This window comes from Drosophila montana, unplaced genomic scaffold (assembly GCF_035044405.1).
Source record: "Drosophila montana isolate Dmon_TW-CO22-7 unplaced genomic scaffold, ASM3504440v1 contig_3733_1, whole genome shotgun sequence".
NCBI classification, from domain to species: Eukaryota; Metazoa; Arthropoda; class Insecta; order Diptera; family Drosophilidae; genus Drosophila; species Drosophila montana.
The window spans coordinates 11,279,536-11,302,460 of NW_026998620.1; the positions used below are offsets into that span (position 1 = coordinate 11,279,536).

The 22,925-nt window shown below is 41.1% G+C and overlaps 2 protein-coding genes across 5 annotated transcripts in view; one reads left to right on the forward strand and one right to left on the reverse strand.

The window, feature by feature from the left end:
- Nucleotides 1–2,977: 2,977 nt before the first annotated feature.
- Nucleotides 2,978–22,925, reverse strand: part of Glut4EF (Glucose transporter 4 enhancer factor) — a 148,777-nt gene continuing 128,829 nt past the window's right edge. For 2 of the 3 annotated variants that reach the window (XM_064694497.1, XM_064694496.1), the window contains 3 exons: nucleotides 11,562–11,653; nucleotides 6,335–6,538; nucleotides 2,978–6,263 (listed from right to left, as the gene is read on the reverse strand). In XM_064694497.1, the coding sequence (XP_064550567.1) occupies nucleotides 5,360–6,263; nucleotides 6,335–6,538; nucleotides 11,562–11,653 (1,200 nt within the window). In that variant the 3' untranslated portion in view covers nucleotides 2,978–5,359. Of the gene's footprint in view, nucleotides 6,264–6,334; nucleotides 6,539–11,561; nucleotides 11,654–11,762; nucleotides 12,763–22,925 lie in introns of those variants that run through there. The other variant, XM_064694499.1, reaches the window with a different exon arrangement.
- On the forward strand, nucleotides 6,997–10,446 carry Art4 (arginine methyltransferase 4). Of its 2 annotated transcripts, none has more exons than XM_064694500.1 (5): nucleotides 6,997–7,664; nucleotides 7,730–8,064; nucleotides 8,138–8,696; nucleotides 8,756–9,166; nucleotides 9,233–10,446. In XM_064694500.1, the coding sequence occupies exons 1-5, from the start codon at nucleotides 7,442–7,444 to the stop codon at nucleotides 9,319–9,321; spliced, it is 1,617 nt and encodes a 538-aa protein (XP_064550570.1). In that variant the 5' UTR covers nucleotides 6,997–7,441; the 3' UTR covers nucleotides 9,322–10,446. The 2 variants fall into 2 exon arrangements, with proteins under 2 accessions (XP_064550570.1, XP_064550571.1); XM_064694501.1 differs by having other exon boundaries at nucleotides 9,240–10,446.

The following is a 22,925-nucleotide window of genomic DNA, read 5'->3' on the forward strand; positions in this document are numbered from 1 at the left end:
TCCCAATACCAAAGTTTTCATCATCTTGCATATTGCCTACACAACAGATGTACATACATACGTACATGCATGTGATTGTATAAACAGCTTATTGCTTTATCAATATAAGTACGAGTTTACTGTGAACTTGAAGAGTTGAATCAATGTATGAGCCTGATGTCTGATGTCAGATGTCTGATGTCTGATGTCAGATGCCTGATGTACGTATAAATAATGGGCATGCGGGAATGTATGTGCTGTTGTTGGCAGTGTTGAGCAGTTGTCTTGCCCGGGATCCCCTCAACAATGGGGATTGTCTCACGTACACTGCATATCATACCTCTCATGCCCTTATATCTATGGTATTTTATGATCTGGTGATTCTTAATGAATGCAGCCGATTAAATAATGCGCAAGTCTTTTGCTTGATACACTAAACTAATTCAATGTGCGAGCATTTTGTAAAAATTTTACTTAATTTTAAATGGAATTTCTATTCATTTAATCTTCTCTGGACCTGGTTCAAAAATTGTTGATATGACACACTGTCAAGCGTGTGCTTGTGTGTGTTTGTGGTTTGGTGTGTGGGTGGTGTGTGTGTGTGTGTGTGTGTATGTGTGTGTGTGTGTTTCTCTCACTATAATAACTCTATATACGAGTAAAAAACGAACAAGTCAAATAAATCAGCCTTATTTTGAATGCAATTTTTATGTTAAAACTAATTTTGCTCTCCAATTAGAAAATCCAATTACACCCACCCGCACACACAGGCATACGCACAAATAGATGCACAAATATAAGCACATATGCCCGACCAGGCCAGAGAGATTCATCGAGTGCACAGACAACTCTATATAGTATATAGTTATGCTTATCATAAATATGCCATAAATACTTAAAGATAACAACACCAATTCAATTTAATTCAATTCAATTCAAGTCAAGTCGCTGTCGCTGTCGCTGTCGTTAAGAAAACGGACAGATCGCGCTTAGTTCCAGATCTACATATAATTATGTAATGTATTGTATATGTATATAGTATGTGGCTATATGTATGTTTACTCTTTATATTAATTTACTTGTATGTATGTGTTTACTTAGTTATCGTTTAGTGGATGCAACATACCGCGCTGTACTAGCAGCTGCTGAGCCGAAATGGATACGACTCTTAGCTGCCAGATGAGATAGCTAATTGTAAATACTCGGACACTTTTACAGTTGACCTCGTGACCTCAGATCAGAGTTCGTGACTTGACCGCTTAATGTTAATATTATTAACGTTAACACATCAATAACGACAATACAGTAAATATCAGAGGAAATATCATAAGTATCAATCTAGATATTCTTGTGGCTAAAACCTTTGCTTATACGTACATACACACACACACATATATATATATATATATATTTATATTGGCAAATATGACCGATTACATTTATATTCATGTTAATTCATCTGATTTACATTGCAATTTTTACTTTGAACGATCTGAAATCAAATTGAATGAAAATCATACAGAAACGAAAAGATTGGGAATATCTATTCAGATTGTATAGGATCTCCATGTCTACATATAAGAAATACAAACATAGATTTCATTGTTTTCTAGTCAATATCTGAGACCTCTTGGAGAAACCATGTCAGTTAGAGAAATGCTTTCAACAGAGATCTACCTTTACACAATATATTGATGTGTGTGTTTTTTCTGGTTCTGTAGGATCTGTTTATGTGGATATACCATTCGGAAACCGTTTTAGATGTACGACAAAGTCAAGTAAAATCATATTGAAATCAAACTGAAATCGAAATTGAAAAACAGGAAATCAAATAAAAACAAAGTCGTTTGTTGTTTGGTTTTTTAATTATAAATAACAATTGTATATTTTTAATAAAACGGTTGTTTTCTTGATGTTTGTTTATTTGTTGTTTGCTGTTTGTTGTTTGTTGTTGTTGCTGTGGTGATTTGTGGTCATTTGCATTAACAAATTGCATTCATCTTGGTTTTTGTTTTCTCGATATTATAATTTGTCAAATAATGATATCGAGACCTCGATTTCCTGCTATTTTACATACTCGTACTTGCACAATTTAACTTTTTATTCCAATGTTTTTTATTTTATTTTTTCTTCTTCTATCGGTTTTCGGTTAAATAACAATTGTGCCATTTGTTTGTTTTGTTGCTTGATCTGCGCTCTGTACAACATTCTGAGGATCCTCTTGATAGAATTTGCATTTCTTGCGTTCTTTTCATAATAATAATAATCATTAACATAAAATAGTATATGATATATGTATGTTTGTATGCATTAGAAATAATTATACAATAATGGATAATTTTTAAAAATATCACTTATATTTAAATAATTTCCAGAACGCAACGAAAAAGATCGAAGGCGTACGTGTGTGTGTGAGAGTGTGTGTGTGTGTGTGTGTGTGTGTGTGTGTGTCAGTGTCAGTGTCAGTGTCTCTGTGTGAGTGTTTGTTGGTTTACGAGAATTAGCAAGAGAAACAATAATTGATGATGATAACTAACGTAATCATAATAATTGTATTCAAATATGTCTAAAGATTTATTAAACTTTTGCTCCATCTTGTTTTTGTTGTTCTTCTATATGTATATGTGTGTAAATATAGGTGTAATTATAAACGTTGTGTGTTGTTATTATTAACTTATGATTAATAAAAACGAAATACAATTGTAAAAATGTTGCTTGCTTAAAGAAATTGTTAAACTTTGTCGCATTCCAAAATAAACAATGGCCACCATTATGAATTTCATTCAAATCACGGCAAAACAATTTCAACGAAATGTGCGCGCCTGCGTGTTATTAAAATTTTCATTTTCATTTTCTTTTTTTTTAATATGTTTTTACATATTTTTCTCAAAAATTTGTGGTTGTTTTTTTTTTTAAAGCTGTTGCTGCTCTTAAGCTCAATTTATCGCATTTTCTTCCATTGCATTTAATGTTTCCCGTCAACTGAGCCCGTTGGCTACTGCGCTTAATTCGAAAAATATATGCGTATTCATATATCATGTGTTTGTTTGTTTTTGTTTTTGTTTTTGTTTTTTTTTTTCTTTTTATATAGTTTATACATATTCTAGATTGTAGTTTGTACTTCCAATTTGGTTAAGAATTCCTTGTGTTTTTTTTTTCTCTCGATTTCCACTCTTTATCTCTCTCACTATCGTTTCTCTTTCTTACTTCAGTTGCTCTCTTTGCATTTCACATAGCCCGTTGTTGGGTTATTTGTGACATCATTGTTGATACCGTAATTTGAACAATTCACAATAGTCGCACAACGCGAACAGTTAAAGTTCTAAATATTAGTTTTTAGTCGTAGGTTCTTTACAAATTAATTAATAGGCTTTTAGAATCATTTGAAATTAATCAGCTTAATAACAAAAATAAAATTTGAACATTTTTCAAAAATAAATTTATTCTTCTTGGCTCCAAAATCAATTTTCATATTTTTTATCCTGCTTTTTTTGTGTCTGTCTATCCGCTGACCTGCTCAACTGTTCATCTGTCTCTCTCTGTCTGTTTGTTTATTTTATTTTGTTTTTCATTTTTTCTGCCTATTGCATTTCGTTTTGTTTGTTTTAAAAATTGCACTACATTTAAATTAAAGTTGCATTATATGGTATATGTTACAGTAGCATGGATTGCTTTTGTGTTTTGTTTATATTTCTTGTTTTCTTGTTTTTGGGCTGGGTTCAGGGATAATTGTTCTATAGATGGTATACATGTATGTGTGATCTTAAGTTAAATATAATATTTTACCAGCTTTTTACGTTATGCACTTTCGCTTTCGATTTTAACTGATAGAATACAAAGCATTTAAAATTTGCTACGCAATGTCCATCCTTTATCCTTAATTTTCCTTTGCATCTATGAGTACGTGTATGTATTGCATTTTTTAATTTTTTGTTTGTTTTATGCATGAAGTTGCTTAATACTTAATTCTTAGCGATTTAACACACACATACAATTGGTTAAACTGTTTTGAATTTTAATTATACACAAATAATTTCACTATTTATATGCTTGTATGTTCTTGAATTCTTTGATTAATATGTTGATGTAACGCTTTAAATATTTATATGTTTATGCATAGTTCGGTTATTTTTATATTTTGATTTGCATTTTTTTGTTGTTTTATTTACTTTCTTTTGAATATTTTGGGAGCAAGAAGAAGAACAAAAATTGCACTAATACTAAGAAAAAATTTACTAGAGTCTTACAAACTAAAAAAATCAGATGTATATTTGTTTAAGATTTGTTTGCTTTTTGTTTTCTTTTTTTTGTAATATGTTTTTCCTTTTGCATTTTTTGTATACATATTTATATTTATATGCTTGTGGTGTTCCTTTTTTTTTTTTGCGGTTTTACATGTATATAAAAATTGCTGGCCAAACGAAGCGCAGCGAAAAATCTTTGCCACTGTTTGTTTTTGTTTTTTTTTTTTTGTTTTGTTTTGTTTTTAACATAAGAATTAACAAAATCAGGTTTTAAAATAAATATGTATGTATTTTTATGTATATTTATGCATAATAATAATTATTATTATTGTTTATTGCAAATGTTGCCCAGCGCAAATGTTAGCAACATTTGCACGGCAGTTGGCAACACAAGCACAACAACAAAGAGATACCGTTACGTTTAAGGTTTGCACAATTCAATGCAGAGTAAATAAGAAGAGACCATTTATATATTAATTTTCATTAATTTGTTGTTTGTTTGTTTTTTTTTTTGTTTGTTTTTTTTTTCTTAGCGGCGAACTCTTTCTTTGCAAAAACAACAGCAATACGGATGACACGGCAACAACTTAGACCTGGAGCAGCATTGTCTGCTGCTGTTTCTGCTGCTGCTGGCCCGCAGCGGCAGCCCGGCTCCAAGCCAGCAGCCCATTGGCAGCAGCAACCTCTTCCATCTGTACATCGGCATTGTCGTTGGCAACTCCTTCATCATTGCTGCTGCTGGTGGTGGGCGAGGGTGTGCGCATTGGCCTGGCCACTACGACAGCGGGCGATACAATCACCGAAGTGGCAACGCTCTTAATGCGCGGCAATCTATTGATATTATTGGTGATGGTGTTGGTGATGCTGCTGCTGCTGCTGTGAATGTGGTTGCTATTGCTGCTGATGCTGTTGCTGGTCTGTGGTTGTATGTGGTGTATGCCATAGCGTTTATTGGTTTTGATAGTGAGCGAGGCAGGCAGCTGTTTGCCCGCCGCCACCTCGGCCGCCAATCGCACCACAGTTGTTGTCATTTTAGCAGCAACTGCTGCTGCTGCTGATGTTGCTGTTGATGTTGCTACTTGCCGCAGTGTCGCCGACGCATGGGCTGCTGCCTCCGTCGACGATTTCTGTCGCTTTCAGTCACCAAAGCGACTGCAAGCCTTCTTCCATCGGCACTGAGTGCACCATTGATCGCGTCGCTCCATGCCGTAGACCTTGCGGCATTTCTTGTTCTCGCCGCGCGTACGTCGGTTCGGTGAGTTTGGTGTATTCCTGGCCGCGCTCACCGCCTGCTGCACGGCCACATGTTGCAGTGGCATGTGCTGGCCGGAATTGGCAACCAAATTGTTGCTGGCAGTTGTCTGTTGCTGGCCGCGCAAGTGCTGCTGTTGATGCTGCTGCTGCTGCTGTTGCGGCGGATGGTAGTTGGCCGTGATTGTCACGCCAGACAGGTGGTGTTGTTGCTGTTGCTGCTGCGCTTGGGTGACCCCACTGTTGTTGTGGCTGTGGTGCGCCGTAACCGTGACATTCTGCTGCGACAATTGCTGCAACATGTTGTTGGCACTGCTATTGCTGTGTATGACCGGACTGCTGTTGCTACTGCTGCTGTTGCTGCTATTGCTGCTGCTGACAGCGCTGCCAATGCTGCTATTGCTGTAATTGTGATGATGATGATGGACGTAAGTCGGCGATGGATATGGCGCTGTCGAGTGGGACGGACGCGACGACGATGCGCGTGCCTGTTTGTTGAGTGTCGCCGAGCTGCTGCCGGCGCCGGTGCCGGTGCCGCTGCCACTGCTGCTGCTGCTGCTGCTGTGGTGCGCCTGGTGGGTGTTCGTAGAGGATGCGCTTACTGTGATCGCACCGGTGGATGGCCAAGTGTAATTGTGATGCGCCAGCGGCGAAGTCGGTATGCAGCTCGTGTTGTTGCTCTGCAGTTGCTGGTGCTGGGTGTTTGTGATGTGACCATTGCTGCTGCTGTGATGTAGCTGTGCCTGCTGATGCGTTAGGTGGTGATAGTTATTCATAGCACGTCCTTGTCTGTATCAATAATAAATTTGGATTGTAGTCATAGTAATAGATCGTTGTATATATTGGATAGATCTACTTACTTGAAGTTGCCAACGATCTGTCTTTGGTATTCTGGATCCTCGTGCGGCGGACGTGCCATGTCCCGGTGGCTGAGCGTGGGTGGAGATGCAGGACTAGGCGTTTTGACCAACTCGTCATCGTCATCGTCTTCTGTGTAATAAAATTCCTCTTCGTGCTCATTATCACTGCAGGAATCGTTATCGCCAGAGCGTCTGGCTTTTTTACTGTAAACGCAAAAACATTTTCATTGATTAATTCATTATCGTGTATTGAAATTGTGTTGTTTTTAATTGATATTGGGCGCCAATTGCTATGGCAACATCTGGTGTGCCTCATTTGCCAAACGGGCTAGAGATGAGCATTAAAGTCGCAGTCATGTGTCTAGCGAGACTCAGTTAACTAACTTTTTGCGCAAACAGACTATCAAAAAAAATTTGTTACCAGTATCTAGTCAAAGCATGTTTAAAAAATAAATTTAATTAAATAATTTATTGCTTTATTTAGTTCGCTGTTATGTTTCGCAACTATTTGATAGTCACGCTTACGAGTGCCACTGCGGTTAACAATTGACCATCTCTAAAGCAACTAGCTCGTGAATGACTGCGACGTTGCAAGCTGGTGGCATCGAAAGTGGCAACGCTGTCGCACACCTACTGGCAACGCCGCAGCCATTCACTTGCAATCGCTAGTCACACAGCTGCAGGGTTGTAGCAACGTTCGCAAAAAATACGCACGTTCTGTGTCAAATCAATACGAAATCAACAAAAATCGATCGATTTTTGCGATACCAGCAAGACAGAACGCGCCACAAATTGATATTTATTTGCCAACAACATAAATAGTGTACAGCACACGCATTTCTAGAGCTCGCCGCACATAAAGTTGCTGTGGAAAATTTTTGCATTTCTGTCGTCGGCGACAGAAAAAAAATTTGCGCGTCGCAAGAGTCTCGCGTGCGTCTGTGTCTGTCTCTCTTTGCGTGTGTGTGTGTGCGTGTGTACTTATATGTGTGTGCTTTGCGTCCGCGTGCATCTCACAGCCTACATTGTCAATTATAACGAAAAGTATTGTGATTATCACCCTATTCCTAATCCCACACTCAGTAGCCAGCCACAGAACACAACAAAATGTCCACCAGCAGCAGCAGCCGCGTCGCCATTGAGCAGAATAATAAATGCGTCAATAGCGTCGCCGCGGCCCTCTGCCCACTTAGCAACTGCCAATTCTCGGGCGTTGTAATAAGCGCAATTTCCGACGAGCAGAAGCTCGAATTTAACAGCATATACAAGAGTAGCTGTACGTTAAGCTGTAGCTATGATTCCCAAGGCGTGTTGCTGCGGATAATGCTCGGTGAGCTCCACATCTAGACCTTAACTGCCGCATGGCATTGACCCTATTTTTCTCGTTTTTTTCAGACAACGATCAGGGTCATGTGCTTAAAGAGTACATGATATCAGCAGACACGGATGCGGCACAGCTGGGCCGGCGCTGCTATGCTGTGTCACTGGAATCGGACAATCTCGTGCTGCGCTTTGGCAGCGATAAGGATCAGCAGCTCTTCCGCAAGGTTGTAGAGAATGTGAAGCATCTGCGACCAAAGTCTGTATTCTCGCAGCGCACCGAAGAGTCGTCCGCATCGCAGTACTTCCAATTCTATGGCTACCTCAGTCAGCAGCAAAACATGATGCAGGACTATGTCAGGACGAGCACCTATCAGCGGGCCATCTTAGGCAACTCCATAGATTTTCAGGTAAACGCAAATTTTTGAGTGAAATCGAAATTTCTAATACCTTGGTTAATTTGATTTAATTACAATTTTACAGGATAAAATTGTGCTGGATGTAGGTGCTGGTTCGGGAATACTGTCTTTCTTTGCCGTGCAGGCTGGCGCTGCCAAGGTGTATGCCATTGAGGCGTCTAATATGGCTCAATATGCACAGCAGCTGGTTGAGTCAAATAATGTGCAGCATAAGATCTCAGTGATACCCGGAAAGATTGAGGAAATCGAGCTGCCCGAAAAAGTAGATGTTATCATATCCGAGCCCATGGGCTATATGCTGTACAACGAGCGCATGCTGGAAACGTATCTGCACGCGCGTAAATGGCTGAAGCCGCACGGCAAAATGTATCCCACTCATGGAGATCTGCACATTGCGCCGTTTTCGGATGAGTCGCTCTACTCTGAGCAGTACAACAAGGCCAACTTTTGGTATCAATCGGCCTTTCATGGCGTCGATCTGACTACCCTGCACAAGGAGGGCATGAAGGAGTACTTCCGTCAGCCGATTGTGGACACCTTTGATATACGCATTTGCATGGCTAAGTCGGTGCGGCATGTGTGTGACTTTCTCAACGACAAGGAAGATGATTTACATGTCATTGGTAAAATAATTGATCGATTTCTCAATTTATAGTCGATTAACAAAAATAATTTTACTTAGACATTCCGCTCGAGTTTCACATATTGCAGACAGGCATCTGCCACGGTCTGGCTTTTTGGTTTGATGTAGAATTCAGTGGTAGCAGCCAGAATGTTTGGCTGTCCACTTCACCCACAGCGCCACTGACGCACTGGTATCAGGTGCGTTGTCTGCTACCCATGCCAATTTTCATCAAACAAGGGCAGACGTTGACGGGGCGCGTGCTGTTGGAAGCCAATCGGCGGCAGTCGTATGATGTGACCATAGATCTGCACATCGAGGGCACCTTGATATCATCCAGCAATACACTCGATCTGAAGAATCCGTATTTTCGGTACACGGGGGCGCCGGTCCAAGCACCGCCGGGGACTAATACGCAGAGTCCATCGGAACAGTACTGGACGCAGATGGACACGCAGGGCAGTCGAAATTGTAGGTTGTCCAAATGCTAATCCCCATAATTTGTGTTTTTCTTATTCCTACTGCACTCTCTTGCAGCTAATAGCATGCTAAATGGCGCCCTGACTGTTAATGGTATGGGTGATGGCGGCATGGACATTACCCATGGACTCATGCATCCGCACTAGGAACAAGCGATAAAGTTTGTTGAAGAAGGCAAATACTACAACTTGCTGGCGCAATCTATTTGGCTAAAAATATGAATTGAAACTAAATTAGCACAATTATCTATTAGTGTTTTTGTTTTACGCTTCTTTTGTTATTTAATTCTGTCCAAAGTTTACGTCTTTTTTTTCTCTTATTTTTATATAATTTTTTATTCTATTTATATTTTGAAAGAGATTGTGAATTGTTTTGTATGCACCAAAAGTTATGAGTTTTTGATTTTAAGTACTCGAAAATTGTTCAATCCCCGCCTAGGCATATGTTGTAGATATTTTGTACATCAATCGGTAATACCAATAAGCAAAACGAGAATCGATGAGATCTTTAAATATCGCATAGATAAACAATCAAGGCAGACTAACGTATGTAGTTGTTTAGAACAGCAGCATATAATCGATAAGGATAATTTTAGCCCCCCCCATAGCATTTAGAGTTTTTAACGTATATGTGTTATGTAATACGAGTATCTTATATATATATATATACTATAATAATCCACGTAGATTAACTGCAGCTTCAGGAAGTTTCTAGGTAATGCCAATTGCAGTTTTCAAGAAAATTTAAAAAAACAAAACAAGCTTTGAACAAAAACGAAACGAAACAAAATAAAACAAAACACCAACTCAATAATTAAACCTGTATCTATGTATGTTATATTATATTATTTTAAGTATATATCATTGTATTGTATTTCAATTATTTCATGTACCTCAACGAAAATGAAGAACCTAGTTTCAATTGTAAAACGGAAAATCAATGGTTATGCTTAGTTTTGAAGTCATAACGATTTGCTCATAGATTATAGCCATTAAGTTATAGTTATTAGTATATTTATATGAATTAGTCGCGCTGAGAGATTATACATTTCAATTTAATTTCCTTGTTTTCCTCCATTTTTGTCCCCCCCCTTTTTTATATTTTGTTTTGCAATTCTCACCTAGTTCTACTTATATGGAAAGAACAATAGCTCCTACGTCGCTACCAGCCTGCCAAGCGCATAGTTGACATTATGAACATATACATATAATAGTGCATACATATATAGCATATAAAAGCATAAATTATACACATTTATATATACATACATACAGTCAAGTATGTGCATTGTACTTTTTAGTGTAGCTCTAGAGCTGTTCGTTTGCCAACAACAACAATAAACTCAACTACCACAACAACACCACCAACACATATACAATACATGCAACTGAATACAAGTATAAACTATAATTCTATATAAGTACATACCCATGCATCTATGCAGAAAAAAAAAAACAAATTTGAAAACAGAACCTAAAAAACAGCCTTTTATTTGATCTTTTTTTTTTTGTGGATCGCCCCTCGCTGCCCAAGCAATTTATATAGGAAACAGCATTTAACATTCGCAAATGTCAACGCTTAGCGGCCCGCGCCTCGGACCTTGGCCTCAAAAGTGCAGCGCTGTCGCCCCCAACAAGCCCCAATAAGTGCCACGCCTCCCCGCACGCCTATGCCGTTTGCGCCACTTGCAATGCAGGTGCGGTAAGTCAACCCAAAATGTGTGTGTGCGTGCGTGCGCGCGCGTGTATGTGTGTGACCTGGTTACTGCACACACGCGCACACACACACATGCATGTGTACACAAGTGTTCTATTTTAAACAGCTCGAAGCGGCTTGCACAGTGGACTGAACGTGGAATTTAATTTGCATGCAAATGGTGGCAAATTTAGATAAGAAAATTTCTTCGAGCTTTAAGCAAAATGTTATAAAAATTAAATTCTCTCGAAATATTTTCCGTGTAATTCAATAAATTGACTCATAGCTAAAAGATGTTAGAAGATATCAAAAGAAAAGCAAAAACTTTCAGTTCATACTAAGAATTGTGGAAAGGGTGGGAAATCATTCGAAATTTGTGTATAAATGTGAAACACTTTCGTTGCTTAAATCACTGTTTTTTCAGGCCCAGAAGCTTTTAGATTTATGTTTACCATTCGGAAGACTTCTATCGATTTATACCCAAGCTGCATTTCTTGTGCTATTCCTAACCACTGTGCATCAATTGTGACGCGCGCTGCATTGTGCTTGTTGTTGTTGTTGTCGTTGTCGGTTGCACTAAGTCAAGGCCCTGCCACTTGCTGCTCTTGATTGTAGTTCGCTTTTGGCCGCTGCCACCTCTTGGAGCACCCTTTGGGGGCTCTTGAAACCACTGCTGTTTGCTAGCACTTACCCCAAATGTTTGTCCCGCACGTGTCGTTCAATTTTCAGTTGTGTGGGCTCCACAATGCCGCATCCTTTCCAGGTACAACGGAATTTTTTCAACTGCAAATACAAGAACAATAACATTTCGGATTAGACAACTTTTCCAACTGATATCCAAGTTATCGCTAATTATAATAAGTATATAAACTGATGAGCTAATTCTGCGTACTTGTCGTTGAAAATGGGCGTGAGTGGGCGGTGTGCCGGCGCGCGAGGATGCAGAGGATCGGCAGCCCGGGCTGGCTTCACTTTCACTGGCGCCACGCTCGCCATACGACTCGTAGTCACTGCGCTCCACGTAGTAGTTCAAAGCCGTTGCGTGCATGGCGAGCAACTTCAGCTGGAGGAGCACGAGCAGGAGCAGGAGCAGGAGCACCAGTGAACCGGTGCCGGGCCGGTGCTAAATGCGACTGTGTTGGTGCGGACAATGCAACTGGCTGCGTGGCTGTGTGGCTGCGTTCGCTGGCTGGTGGCTGCCCGGTTTTGACAGGATGCGCACACGAGCATCAAACGATGCCGCGCACGAGGATGCCGAATGAGCTCCGCTTCCATTCCGGCTGCACTCTGCACACGCTGCACTGATAACACGGCCCGTCCGCCCGCCTTGCCCTTGCCGAGCGCCTGTCCCAATTTTCCAAGCGCGCGCCCATTTACTGGGTCACCTTGGTCTCGCCCAGACTCATGCCTCGCCGCTCACCGCTCTCCGCTTTCCGCTCACCGACCGCCGCCCCTCGCTCGCCTTGACACGCTTCTCACTTTCGCTCAAAGAGAGCTCTGCATTATTTAGCGGCCGTGCGACTGCAATTATGCTGCGCTTTATGCTGAAGGTTAGGACGCTGGCAGCGCTGTTGACCCAGTTCAACGGCTGGCTTTCTGTGATTTTATTTTTCAGTTTTTGGTGTTTCGTATTTTTGATTGCGTCCTTGTGACTGTATGTTGTGGCAAAGTTTTGTCCTTGTGTGCTGTGTGCAATGCTGCACAAATTGAAAATTAAATTTTGCTTGTCAAGTGATTAACAATTTGTTTGGCCAATGAAGTGCTTTATTTAGCAACAGAAAAGGTTGTTTATTTCTAGCGTTTAGCTAAATATACGAGCAAGGCTGTGAGCCCATTTTGAAACGAATCGATTTGTGATTTTGGCGTTTTAACTTTTAGTTAAATAAGAAATTTAAAAATTTTAATAAATTAAAAATTGAAAGAAGTTTGTCGAAGCAAACTTGGGTTAACAGAAGTGGAACCAAAACTTAATCTATTGGATTAGTCAACTGGGGATGGGCAAAAGGTTTGCAGTCATGATTTTCAGACTCCATTATTTATTAGCTGCTAGGATAATGTAGGAATTTCGCTGTCAGTTTTCTACTCACATCAAAAGGGGTGGCTAGCGAACCCTTAACCGGGCACCTTTTACTTATTTATGTACATGTACCTAATAATTGTTATGTTATTATTAATTTAAATGTTAAGCCGCGTTAATTTTGAATGCTGCCTTTTATTAAGAGCTCGCATTCAATAATTTAATTAGGCAGCTATTTTCAGTGTTTTGCTTTTAGTTTTGCAACTATTGTTGCGTAGAGCAACCATAACTCACAGCGTCTAATGATGCCTTCCAGAGCTCTGAAATGTCTACTATTGAGCTCTAAAGCAATCCCAGGAGCACGGAAAACAACAAGAGCAACATCCGTGCGTTCTTCCTGGCCGAGTGGCACAAAGCGAAAGCGAAGCGAAAGCGAAGCGAAAGCTGCTAACCGCAACGTAATCATAAACATAAATAACTTCAGCTACATAAATGACGTAAATTGTTAACATACACACATACACACACACATGCATACACAGACTTTAATAGAGCTGTGTGTGTGTGTGTGGGTGTGTGGAACATTAACTGCCTGGAGCCTGCCAGCGGGTCTACACATTTTTCGTTTTAACTCAGCGCAATTAGTGGGCGCCATAATTCGTTTGCGGCCAGCGAACGGAGCGCAGGATATGGCGCATATCCTGCTCATAAATATTAACGTGCACACATGTGTGTGTGTGTGTGTGTGTGTGCGTTCAACAATTGTTGCCATTTGTGGCAGCTGCTGTGCTGTGCAGTGGCAGTTCTTAAGTTTTCGAGTTTCGTCAGCGTGTGGCTGGCATATAAATATAAAAGTATTTATTCTATATTATGAGTATACTTCTGGATGAGTGTGCGTGTGTGTGTGTGCGTCGAAATTAGCAACAACAAAGAACAGGAATTGAATTTGGCAAAAACTTTGATTAAGTTCACGAACAGACAAAGCGGAGTATACGCAATTTACAGCAGACGGCGTCAAATGCCGCCGCTGCGGCTGCTGCTGCTGCTGTTCCTTCTACTGCCTTTAATTATTTTTAATTAATGCGCCAACAAAGTCGAAAATCATTTTGGCTTATCAATTTCTGGGCAAGCCAATAGCCAAGGCAACAATCCGCGTACACGCGAGCAGTTGCCACCTGCCGTGTTGCATAAGCTCAGTAAATGATGGAGTCTGTATTCATCTCTTCTCCTCTCTCGCTCTCTCTCTCTCTCTCCCTCTCTCTCTCTTTATGTGTGCGTGCGTTAATTATGTTGCGTTGTCTAATGAGCTGCAGTGGACGGGGGCCAACAGTCGTCTGTCTACTAATGAAAGAAAACAACTGAAGTTTCAGTTAGCATTTGCCGTTGCCTGCCCCCGCCCTCTAGGGCACAAGCATCCCCTAAACGGTGGCACACAATGGCCGCTCTGTGCCGCATGCCGCATGCCGCCTACCGCACTGTGTCCTGATTTGGCGCCTGGACCAGCGCGTAAATAGGCAACGTGAGTGTGCGGAAATGCCAGGAATAATACAAATCTTGTTTAAGGCAGTCTGAAGTTGCAGAGAAGGAGAGAGCCAAAGAGGAGGAAGAGCTAAAGGAAATCCATCTGGCATTCCCGTTTCGCTTGGGGCTGACTCCAGCTACGTGTATTCTTTTGTGTGCGTGTATGTGTGTTTTCTGGAGCTGCTAGCTGAGTGGCATCGTTACGGCTGCCTTATCCTGGTTACACGCTGTTGTTGCCATTTGCCCGGCGCCAGTAACAGGCGTGCCTGCGCCATCAATGCGGCATAAGGTTATAGTGCCATATATAGCATATATATGTATACATTATATATATACACGTGCTTTGGGTGCGTTGAGTGAACTGGTTTAATCTGCTTTAATCGGCAAGTTGCCTGTTTGCACAAATGTACTGAGATACACTGAGCTTTCACATGCACAGAGCACACCTATGTTAAATTTGAGCAAAGCTCAAACGATTTGCTACGGCAGCAACATAAAGCTCACTAATACTAGTGCGCGCTTTTGTGAGTTCTGTGATTATTGATGTTGGCAGTTATTGAAACGCTTGACTGCAATGAATTTCATTAAAATTCTTTTTACAAGTAATGAAATTCGTGAAACTGCGCTATCAGCGATTCGTTGTTGCTTTATATGTAATTTCCTCTAGCTTTCACAATCAATGAACATTTGCTTGACAGCATAAAGTAACCAACCCCGCACACACACACTCACACACACACATGCATACACATCGACAGACTCACATTTACGTGCCTTGTATAAATAACAAGTTCTTTTTCTGTGTTCGCTTTCCATTTTTGGCCGCAAACATAAACAACCCCACACCCAAAAAGAGTCGAAGCGACGAGGCAATGGCAAACAGAAAACGGAACAGCTGTGGGAAGGACAAGCACGGAATTGGGTCAACTGTATATAGCAATGCGAGCGCCTCGACGAAATCCACAAACAAGCACAAATATATGTATAGATATGTGTGTGTGTGTGTGTGTGTGTGTATATAGGTAAGCATATTTAACTGGGGGTTGGCCCTGTGCCTGCTGCTGCCCCTGCCCCAAATGAAAAGCGTCTGTTAACTTGCAAAAAACTGGGCCAAAAAGAGCGGCCGGGCCAATAACAGTGCCAGAGAAACCTGCCAAACAGAGTGCGCGCGCATGGATATATCTGGTCAAAGAGCACGAGAAGCCATCAGCAACTCTCTTAGAGAGAGATTCAGAGAGCGGCCAGGCTCGAAGAAGAAGAGCGCGCCTGGAACTATGTTTGTTTTGATTTGCAGCACACGAATTGGGTCAGTGGAAGCGCATTAACGGCGGCTGCCGCTGCCGCTGGCGCAGCTGCTGCTGCTGCTGTTGGGGCTGTGTGCCTCATGTGGAGCACTGGAGCCACGTGGAAGCGGAAGCATAAATTATTGACTTTTGTGCAGAGGCGGCCAAATGACTGCCTATAAATAGCACAGTTCGAGTGTATGTGTGTGTGTTTGTGTGTTAGGGAAGTCAGCATCAGTTTTACTGTTGCTGCTGCTGCTGCTGATCCTGCCACAAAATAGAAAGCGTGTGTGCAATGCCCCAAAGGCCATTCATATTTCCTGTGTGCTTGCGACTTGAGCACTTCTTTCCCCTAGTTGCCAATTTGATAGGCAGCTAGCTTAAACTCGCTCCGCCCCTGCCTCGCTGCCTAATAAGGATTATTATTATTTTTTTTCTTGACAACAACATGCGAATTGCACTCACGGCGAGGTTTATACACTTCAACGCCCACCTTGGGACAAACGCGACTTGAAAGTCAGCAAAGCGCACAAAAGTAGGCAACGAAATATGTAGTCCTTATTATCCCCGGGCCAGCTGGCAATTTTATGCGCACCATTAAAGCTGCTTAAGCGCCTGATGGCAATTTCCGCTGGTTTGAGCATATAATTTGCATTGCCAGGACAACTCTGATGCCATGGGCAACGTATTCCCGCTATGCCTACGCCTATTTAGATATATACATATATATATATATATATAGAAGTATATAGTATCTGCAAATGCAATTGATTATGCTACATTTTGACAGCTGTAACTGGGCCTGTCGAGTTGTCGGGCCTGGGTAATTTGCATGTGGCTTGCGGTTGGCTCTTAAAGCCTTATCGCAGCGCCAACAGGCAACAACAACAATAGCAACAACTCGAATTGGGTCATCTCCGATGATAAGAGGCAAGCATCATCGCTGTGGCACACAGGGGTGGCACACAGTAGCAGCACGGGTTGCGCTTTCAACAGCATTTTGTTTGCTTTGGAGGCGTTGGTTTACAGGTTAAATAATTGCCGCAAGCAAAAGCGCTTTGGGCTACAAAATTTGCGGTTAAAATTTACTGTTTAAATAGTTAACTTCCCTGTAAAGTTTGAGTGTGTGTGTGCGTGGTTGTGTATTGTGTGATTATTTGATTTTCAGCTCGGCTCACACATGGAAAACATGATTACCTCAATTTGTCGCCCTCGTTTGGAAGCTCGCTTCAAACTTAATTTGATTGCGTATAAATAAACACGCGACGCGGCCGACAGTGACAAACTGACAGAAATGTGTACACAATGTGCACACACATATTTACATATATAAATATATGCGTACTAATACATATGTAGATATCATATATGCATACATAACTGATGTGACAATCGCACGCGAAATTGTCATTTCTGAGCGCAGGGAGTGAGTTGGGTAGGCGCTGAAGAAGGGGCAAGGGGCAGGCAACATGATTGAGCATGTCGCAAAAACGACATGGAAGCTGAGTTGAGTGTTCATTCATGTTGTTGATTTCATATGAGTGTGTGACCGCGTGTGTGTGTGTCTGTGTGTGTGTGTGTGAAAACAAGACAATGAAAATGGCGTCAATTTGCGAACAGAAGCATACGAGCATGTATGTGTGAGACAAACAAATTCTGGACAGACAAAAGCACAAAACCCACTGACTTGACATGACAAAAATTGTTCGAAATCAGCTTAAGGGTTGCCGCACACACACACACACATTCATACTTTCAATACATACATATGAATATACAAAATTTATGCGCAAAACTCGTGATTGCTTCAAATTGTTACGAAAAGCACATTTCAAATGAAACGCGTTCAGCTTCAATTTTCCGCTTCAGTTTAAATGTTCAATTTCCGCGTAAATGTAAGAAATTGCAATAGAATTGCAGAGCACAAATTGGATTTTTTAGAGAGAGCGAGAGAAAGAGCTCCAGGCTCAGAACAATTTCAAGCGAGGAATTTTTGCCGCAGCCTGAAAGTAGGCAACACTTCGCAGCGCATTTTCTTTGCCATAAAACACAACTGCGACATGTTATAAATATTTACAATGTGCCTGCTAAAAATTTGACAAGAAGCCTGGCAATTTATGTTATGTAAATGTTTGAATTTGTATTGCAAATGGATTCTATTGATATTTGCAAGCAAATTGATCAGGTACACATTTCTATATTTAAATGCATATATACTTAGTATATGCTTTTTCACTGTACAACTTTAAGGCTGGACAAAAATGAAAAGGCTGTGTGCTGCCTGAAGTTGGCAAATTAAATATTAAAAAGTACAGCACCTGTGTCCAGCACAGTGGCAGGCAAATGTCTTCGGCTGTGTGTGCGTGTGTGTGTGTGCGACAACAATATCCGGCAGGGCTCTATTTACCGCAACACAACGGCACGACGCAGCCCTCAACCGTGCTCAAGCCACATGCACATAAAATGGCTTATCAGTGAAAAAGGCTCGAATTACAAGCAGGCTGAAACGTGGCAAGCGCCATATCCTTGGCCAACCTACCCAATCCCCCTCCATACACACTTTGCACCCGCAAGCAAGTTAATGGACCAGCCAGAGGCACAAGTTAAGAGCCTCAGCTCCAGACCGAAAACTGGTCTGATTATCAACGCCATTGTCACATCTCGTGCAATAAAGAGCGAGGGGAGGCGCAGCCAACAATGGCTGAAATCCAATTATGACATAAAAATTTGCGTAAATTGTGAAATGTAAATTTTTGTCAACACTTTCAACTAAAAAAGGGTTAACGAGAGATAAGGCAAGGCGAAATTATTATTTGACACACGTAAATTTTTGGGCTGATAATAAAATTTGTGTGTGGTTGTGTGAGTGTGCGCGCCATGTGCGAGGCCTGCATTTGCCGTTGACTTTTATTGCTGCGGTAATTGCTAAATGGAGCTTGAATTGGGTCCTGTGCTCCGTCAACTGTATCCAGTGTATGGCCCATAGACGCCCTATGCTGGTGTCCTGGGTTAATCAATGCGCACACAGTGGCCAACGGGGCGGCAGCTCGTTTGCGGTTTTGATAGCGCTTTAAAGACCCCACTGGGTCTCGGAAGCAAGTAATTGGCTTATAATAAATATAAAATTGTGACAGCAGCGAGCCACGAGCAGCATAAGCGACTGTTCTGAGGACTCAGCTAACAGATAGCCATGGCCAACGACTGCTGAGCATAACTGTACCAAAATAACTAAACTATATAAATATGTGCGTGTGTGTGTGTCTGTGAGTGTTTTTGTGTGGGGGGAGCAGACCGACGACAGCTCATCTATTTCAATTAAGCTCTGACTGGGGGTCAGTCTTTTAGGGGCAGCTGCCTGCGAGCTGTTGCTGCGCTCGTGTTTGACCCGCATGTTGACCCAGAATGCAACCGAAGCGGCCAAGCAGCCGGGGCACAACCGTAACTAGGTCACTTCTGCCACACAATATTGACGAAAAATATGCACATTCCTTGCCACTTGCCACTTGCCCATTTTTTTTTGCTGCACATTGATATGGCACAAGGCTTTGCGCCTGGGACGACCTTGCCACAGACTGTACCAAACAGCAGCAGCAGCGGCGGCGGCGACTGCATCAAGGCCTAACTCAACTAGGCGAGCGCATACATATTGCAGTAACTGTACATTGGGGCAAGATGCGTTTACTTATCATAGAGCAGCGCAAGGTCTTTCCGTTTTTGCACAGTGTATGCAATCGTAAGGAAACCAGGTCAAGCGTCAAACGAAACTATATAGAGGGCACACACACACGGACACACAGCATACACATGTATATATGTGTCTGTTTGGCATATGTACAGTAGCTGACGTATTTATGTACTCTTCAGTGCTCTCCGTTTACTTATGCGCTTTTGCCTTTGCTTTAGCTGGCATCTTTTTAACCATCTTGCTCAATGTTCCGGTTATCATGTTCTCGGTACTTTCAATTATTGAAGCACACTTTTTGGGGCACTACAGTAATTAACAAATTTGAAGGCAAATTTAGACTAGAATTTTCAATAAAGCACTTTGAGCTCTCAAACTTCTACTCTAACCCTTAAGTATGCCTACAACTCTTTGCAAATGCTCCGGTAAATGTTTGTGAGTGCCTGATCCCCTTTTTTTAGACCCCCCTCCGGCCCACGGGACAAATTTCAATTTAGCTTTAAAGAGCAGCACACATAAACTGACAGAAGGGAACTTGATGTACGAGGCACATGCGACACGTGTCTGCCACAACGCAGAGTAAAAATGGCCACAAAATAATTCCCAAAAACTGAGCCAAATACATGGACAAAAAAGAGAGAGAGAAATAATAAAAGGCAAAACGGAAACTAAAAAGCTGCGCGGCAAAGTGGCAAAAAATGTCAACGGCAATGGTCAAAAAATAATCAACTTGTGCGGGGACCAGCCCAGAGACCATGGAAAATGTGAAAAAAAAAAACGAAATGGAATACATCATCTTTCGGGCATTTATAGATGAACTCAAAGCTGCGCTGGGCATGGCCACGAGGACGTCAAATATTGGTAGAGCTCGATGCTGGCGCTATTTTGGGGGGATTACAAGCGGGCGCTAAAAGCGGTTTATAGAGCACCTCAGAACCTACAGTACGAGCACTCTATGGCTTTAAAACTGCACCTGTGTGTGTGTGTGTGTGTGTCTGTGTATGCATGTGTGTGTGCGGGTTTGTGTTCCGTTTGTGTGTATTTGAAATGCTATTTGATGTGCCCTCAAGCCAACGACTGTAAGCCGCTTATGGCCTGCAAATTAGACGTTTTGAGCTTTGCCAAGGATGCGGTTCAAAATTCGCACACCAAACCTTTGAAGTACATTAAATATATGCTTCATTTATATAGTTAAATACATATACACATATATATATATATATACATATGGTTGTTAGCATACCAAAGGAAAATTAATGCCAAACTTTCACATTCCTTGTTCAAACTAATCTAAAAGCAATATGCGTAGTTTTCAAGTATATTCACATTTTGAACTGCCAATGCAAATGTTGCAAGAGTTTGTAAAGTCAAATGGAAATCGTCTGCAAACTTGCAACAGTTGCATAAACAAAGCCATATCAAAAGCATAAAACATATCGTTATGACACCCGCTTTAACTTCACACGCACACATGCACACACACACACACACACACACACTCACGCACATACGAAATTCAATTTCAGTTCGCACGTAACTAAAATGAAAGAAAATATATAAATAAAAATAAGACAACAAATAACGAGAATATTTGTGGAAAAAATTCCAAAGCAGTTTTCACTTTTGGAAAAACAAATTTTACTAAAGCTACAATTTTGCGTGCATTGTACATAATTTTCAGTCCCATCTTCTATGTATACTCTTATACTTATACTTATACTTTGGTTTTTTTCCTGTTTTTTTTATCTTTGCATATTTCTTGGGGCCTGCGTGGCCCGGAGGGTGCCCAACCCTTTTCAATTTGCCGCTACTTTGGATTTAGACTGGGATTTAAATATTCAATTTCTTAAATTCCACGCCACTTGCAATTCTGATGCCATAAGCTCGCAGCCAAGTGGCGTCGCGTCGCTTCGCGCCGCAAAACCCGCCTCGTCCCGCCTTGCCACGCCCTGGCCGGCCTTGTGCCGCTCGTCTGCAGCAGCAGCTGCCGCTAACCAACCAATTTGTTAGCATTGAATTAAATATTTTTTGCTGCTTTGCTAAAACTTTGCACTCTAAATTTTGGTTTTCTGTTTTTTGTGCTCTTGCGAACTTTTTGCCCGGCAAGTGTCGACGCGTTTAATTGCAAATGATAACAGGCCATGCTTAAAGTTTTCATCTCGTTTTTCTTGCTTTTTCTTTACTTTTCTTTTTTTTAATTTCTACTTTGCTGACCCAATTTGCAGGGTTTTCATTATTTTTATGCAGGCAGCAGCAGCAGTCGCAGCAGCAGCCGGCAGGATTCTGCTTCAGCGAAAGTGTCGCCATCTTTGCCCATTTTCGTGTTGGCTTTTCATTATTTGTTTTTCCCCCGCATACGCTTGGCTTCATCTGCGGAGTCTGCGGAGCGGAGTCTGTTACTGCCTTCAACTGTTTGCGGCAGCTCTTCCTGTTTAGATAAAATGCCAAATACCGGAAGATTTTTAATTAGAATTTTTTCTAGCTGTGATACCCGCCGCCCGGCAGGCAGCCCACAACTCAATTATTGACTCTAAACAATACGGCAGAGCAGGCAAACGGGAAAACTTCAGCCCCAAAAGGAGTTCAAGCGAAAAGCAAACAATGCTCGAAATTGGCGTCTGTTCCGTTTTCTCGAAACAATTGGCATAGGGAACACAAAGCATTTAACCAGCTTAAATCATTTTAATAATCTTTTCCACTGCTTGGCAGCAATTTTGCTTTGACTTCAGATCTGCTAGTTTGTCCCTTCGTCAAGTCCATCGTTTACTTAGCCACCCGCTGTTTTTGTGGTTTGTTTTGTTTGTAATTTAATACGTGGTCTTTCTTAATTAATTTCTTTTACTTGCGGTTTTCGACAGACGGCAAAATCATAATTCGTAATACGATACCGAAACGATAATATCGTGGATTTGGGGAGCCAAGTAAAGTAACTTGCTATATACGTTTCTCGAGTGCAAGTTACCATTAAATGGTTTTATTTTTGGACAGGAAATAGTTAAAGAGTTTTCTATATTTAAGCAGATGAAAGCGTATTAAGGCTTAAGTCTAATAAATCGTATGAGTGTCAATGGAAATGGTAAAAGCTCAGTAGAGTGGGAATATAAATGGAAAGTACAAATTTGAAGAAAATTGAAAGCACATTAAAGCTTTAACAAAAATAAAGCTTTCGATTTAGTCAACTTAAAGATAATAAAAGCACATTAGGGCGGGATGTACGAATATAAATGGAAACTTGCATAAAATCAAATTAAAGCTTTGATTAAAATAATGCTTAAAGTTTAGTCAACTTTAAGCTTTTATGTGTTTTCAAAGAAATAAACATTTGTGTCATTTATTCATTTTTAAACTTTGACAATTTATCTGAAAGCGAGTCGAATTCAAGCGAATAAAAATGGCATTCAATTTGACAACGGACCACATTTGCATTGATGGAATGACAATTGTTATTTGAAAGACAGAAAACAGATAAAATGCAAATAAGTTGAGCAACACAAAAAATGCTGTCATAGCCAGCTAGAAAGAATAGCGTAAAGGCCAAAATAATAAGATACC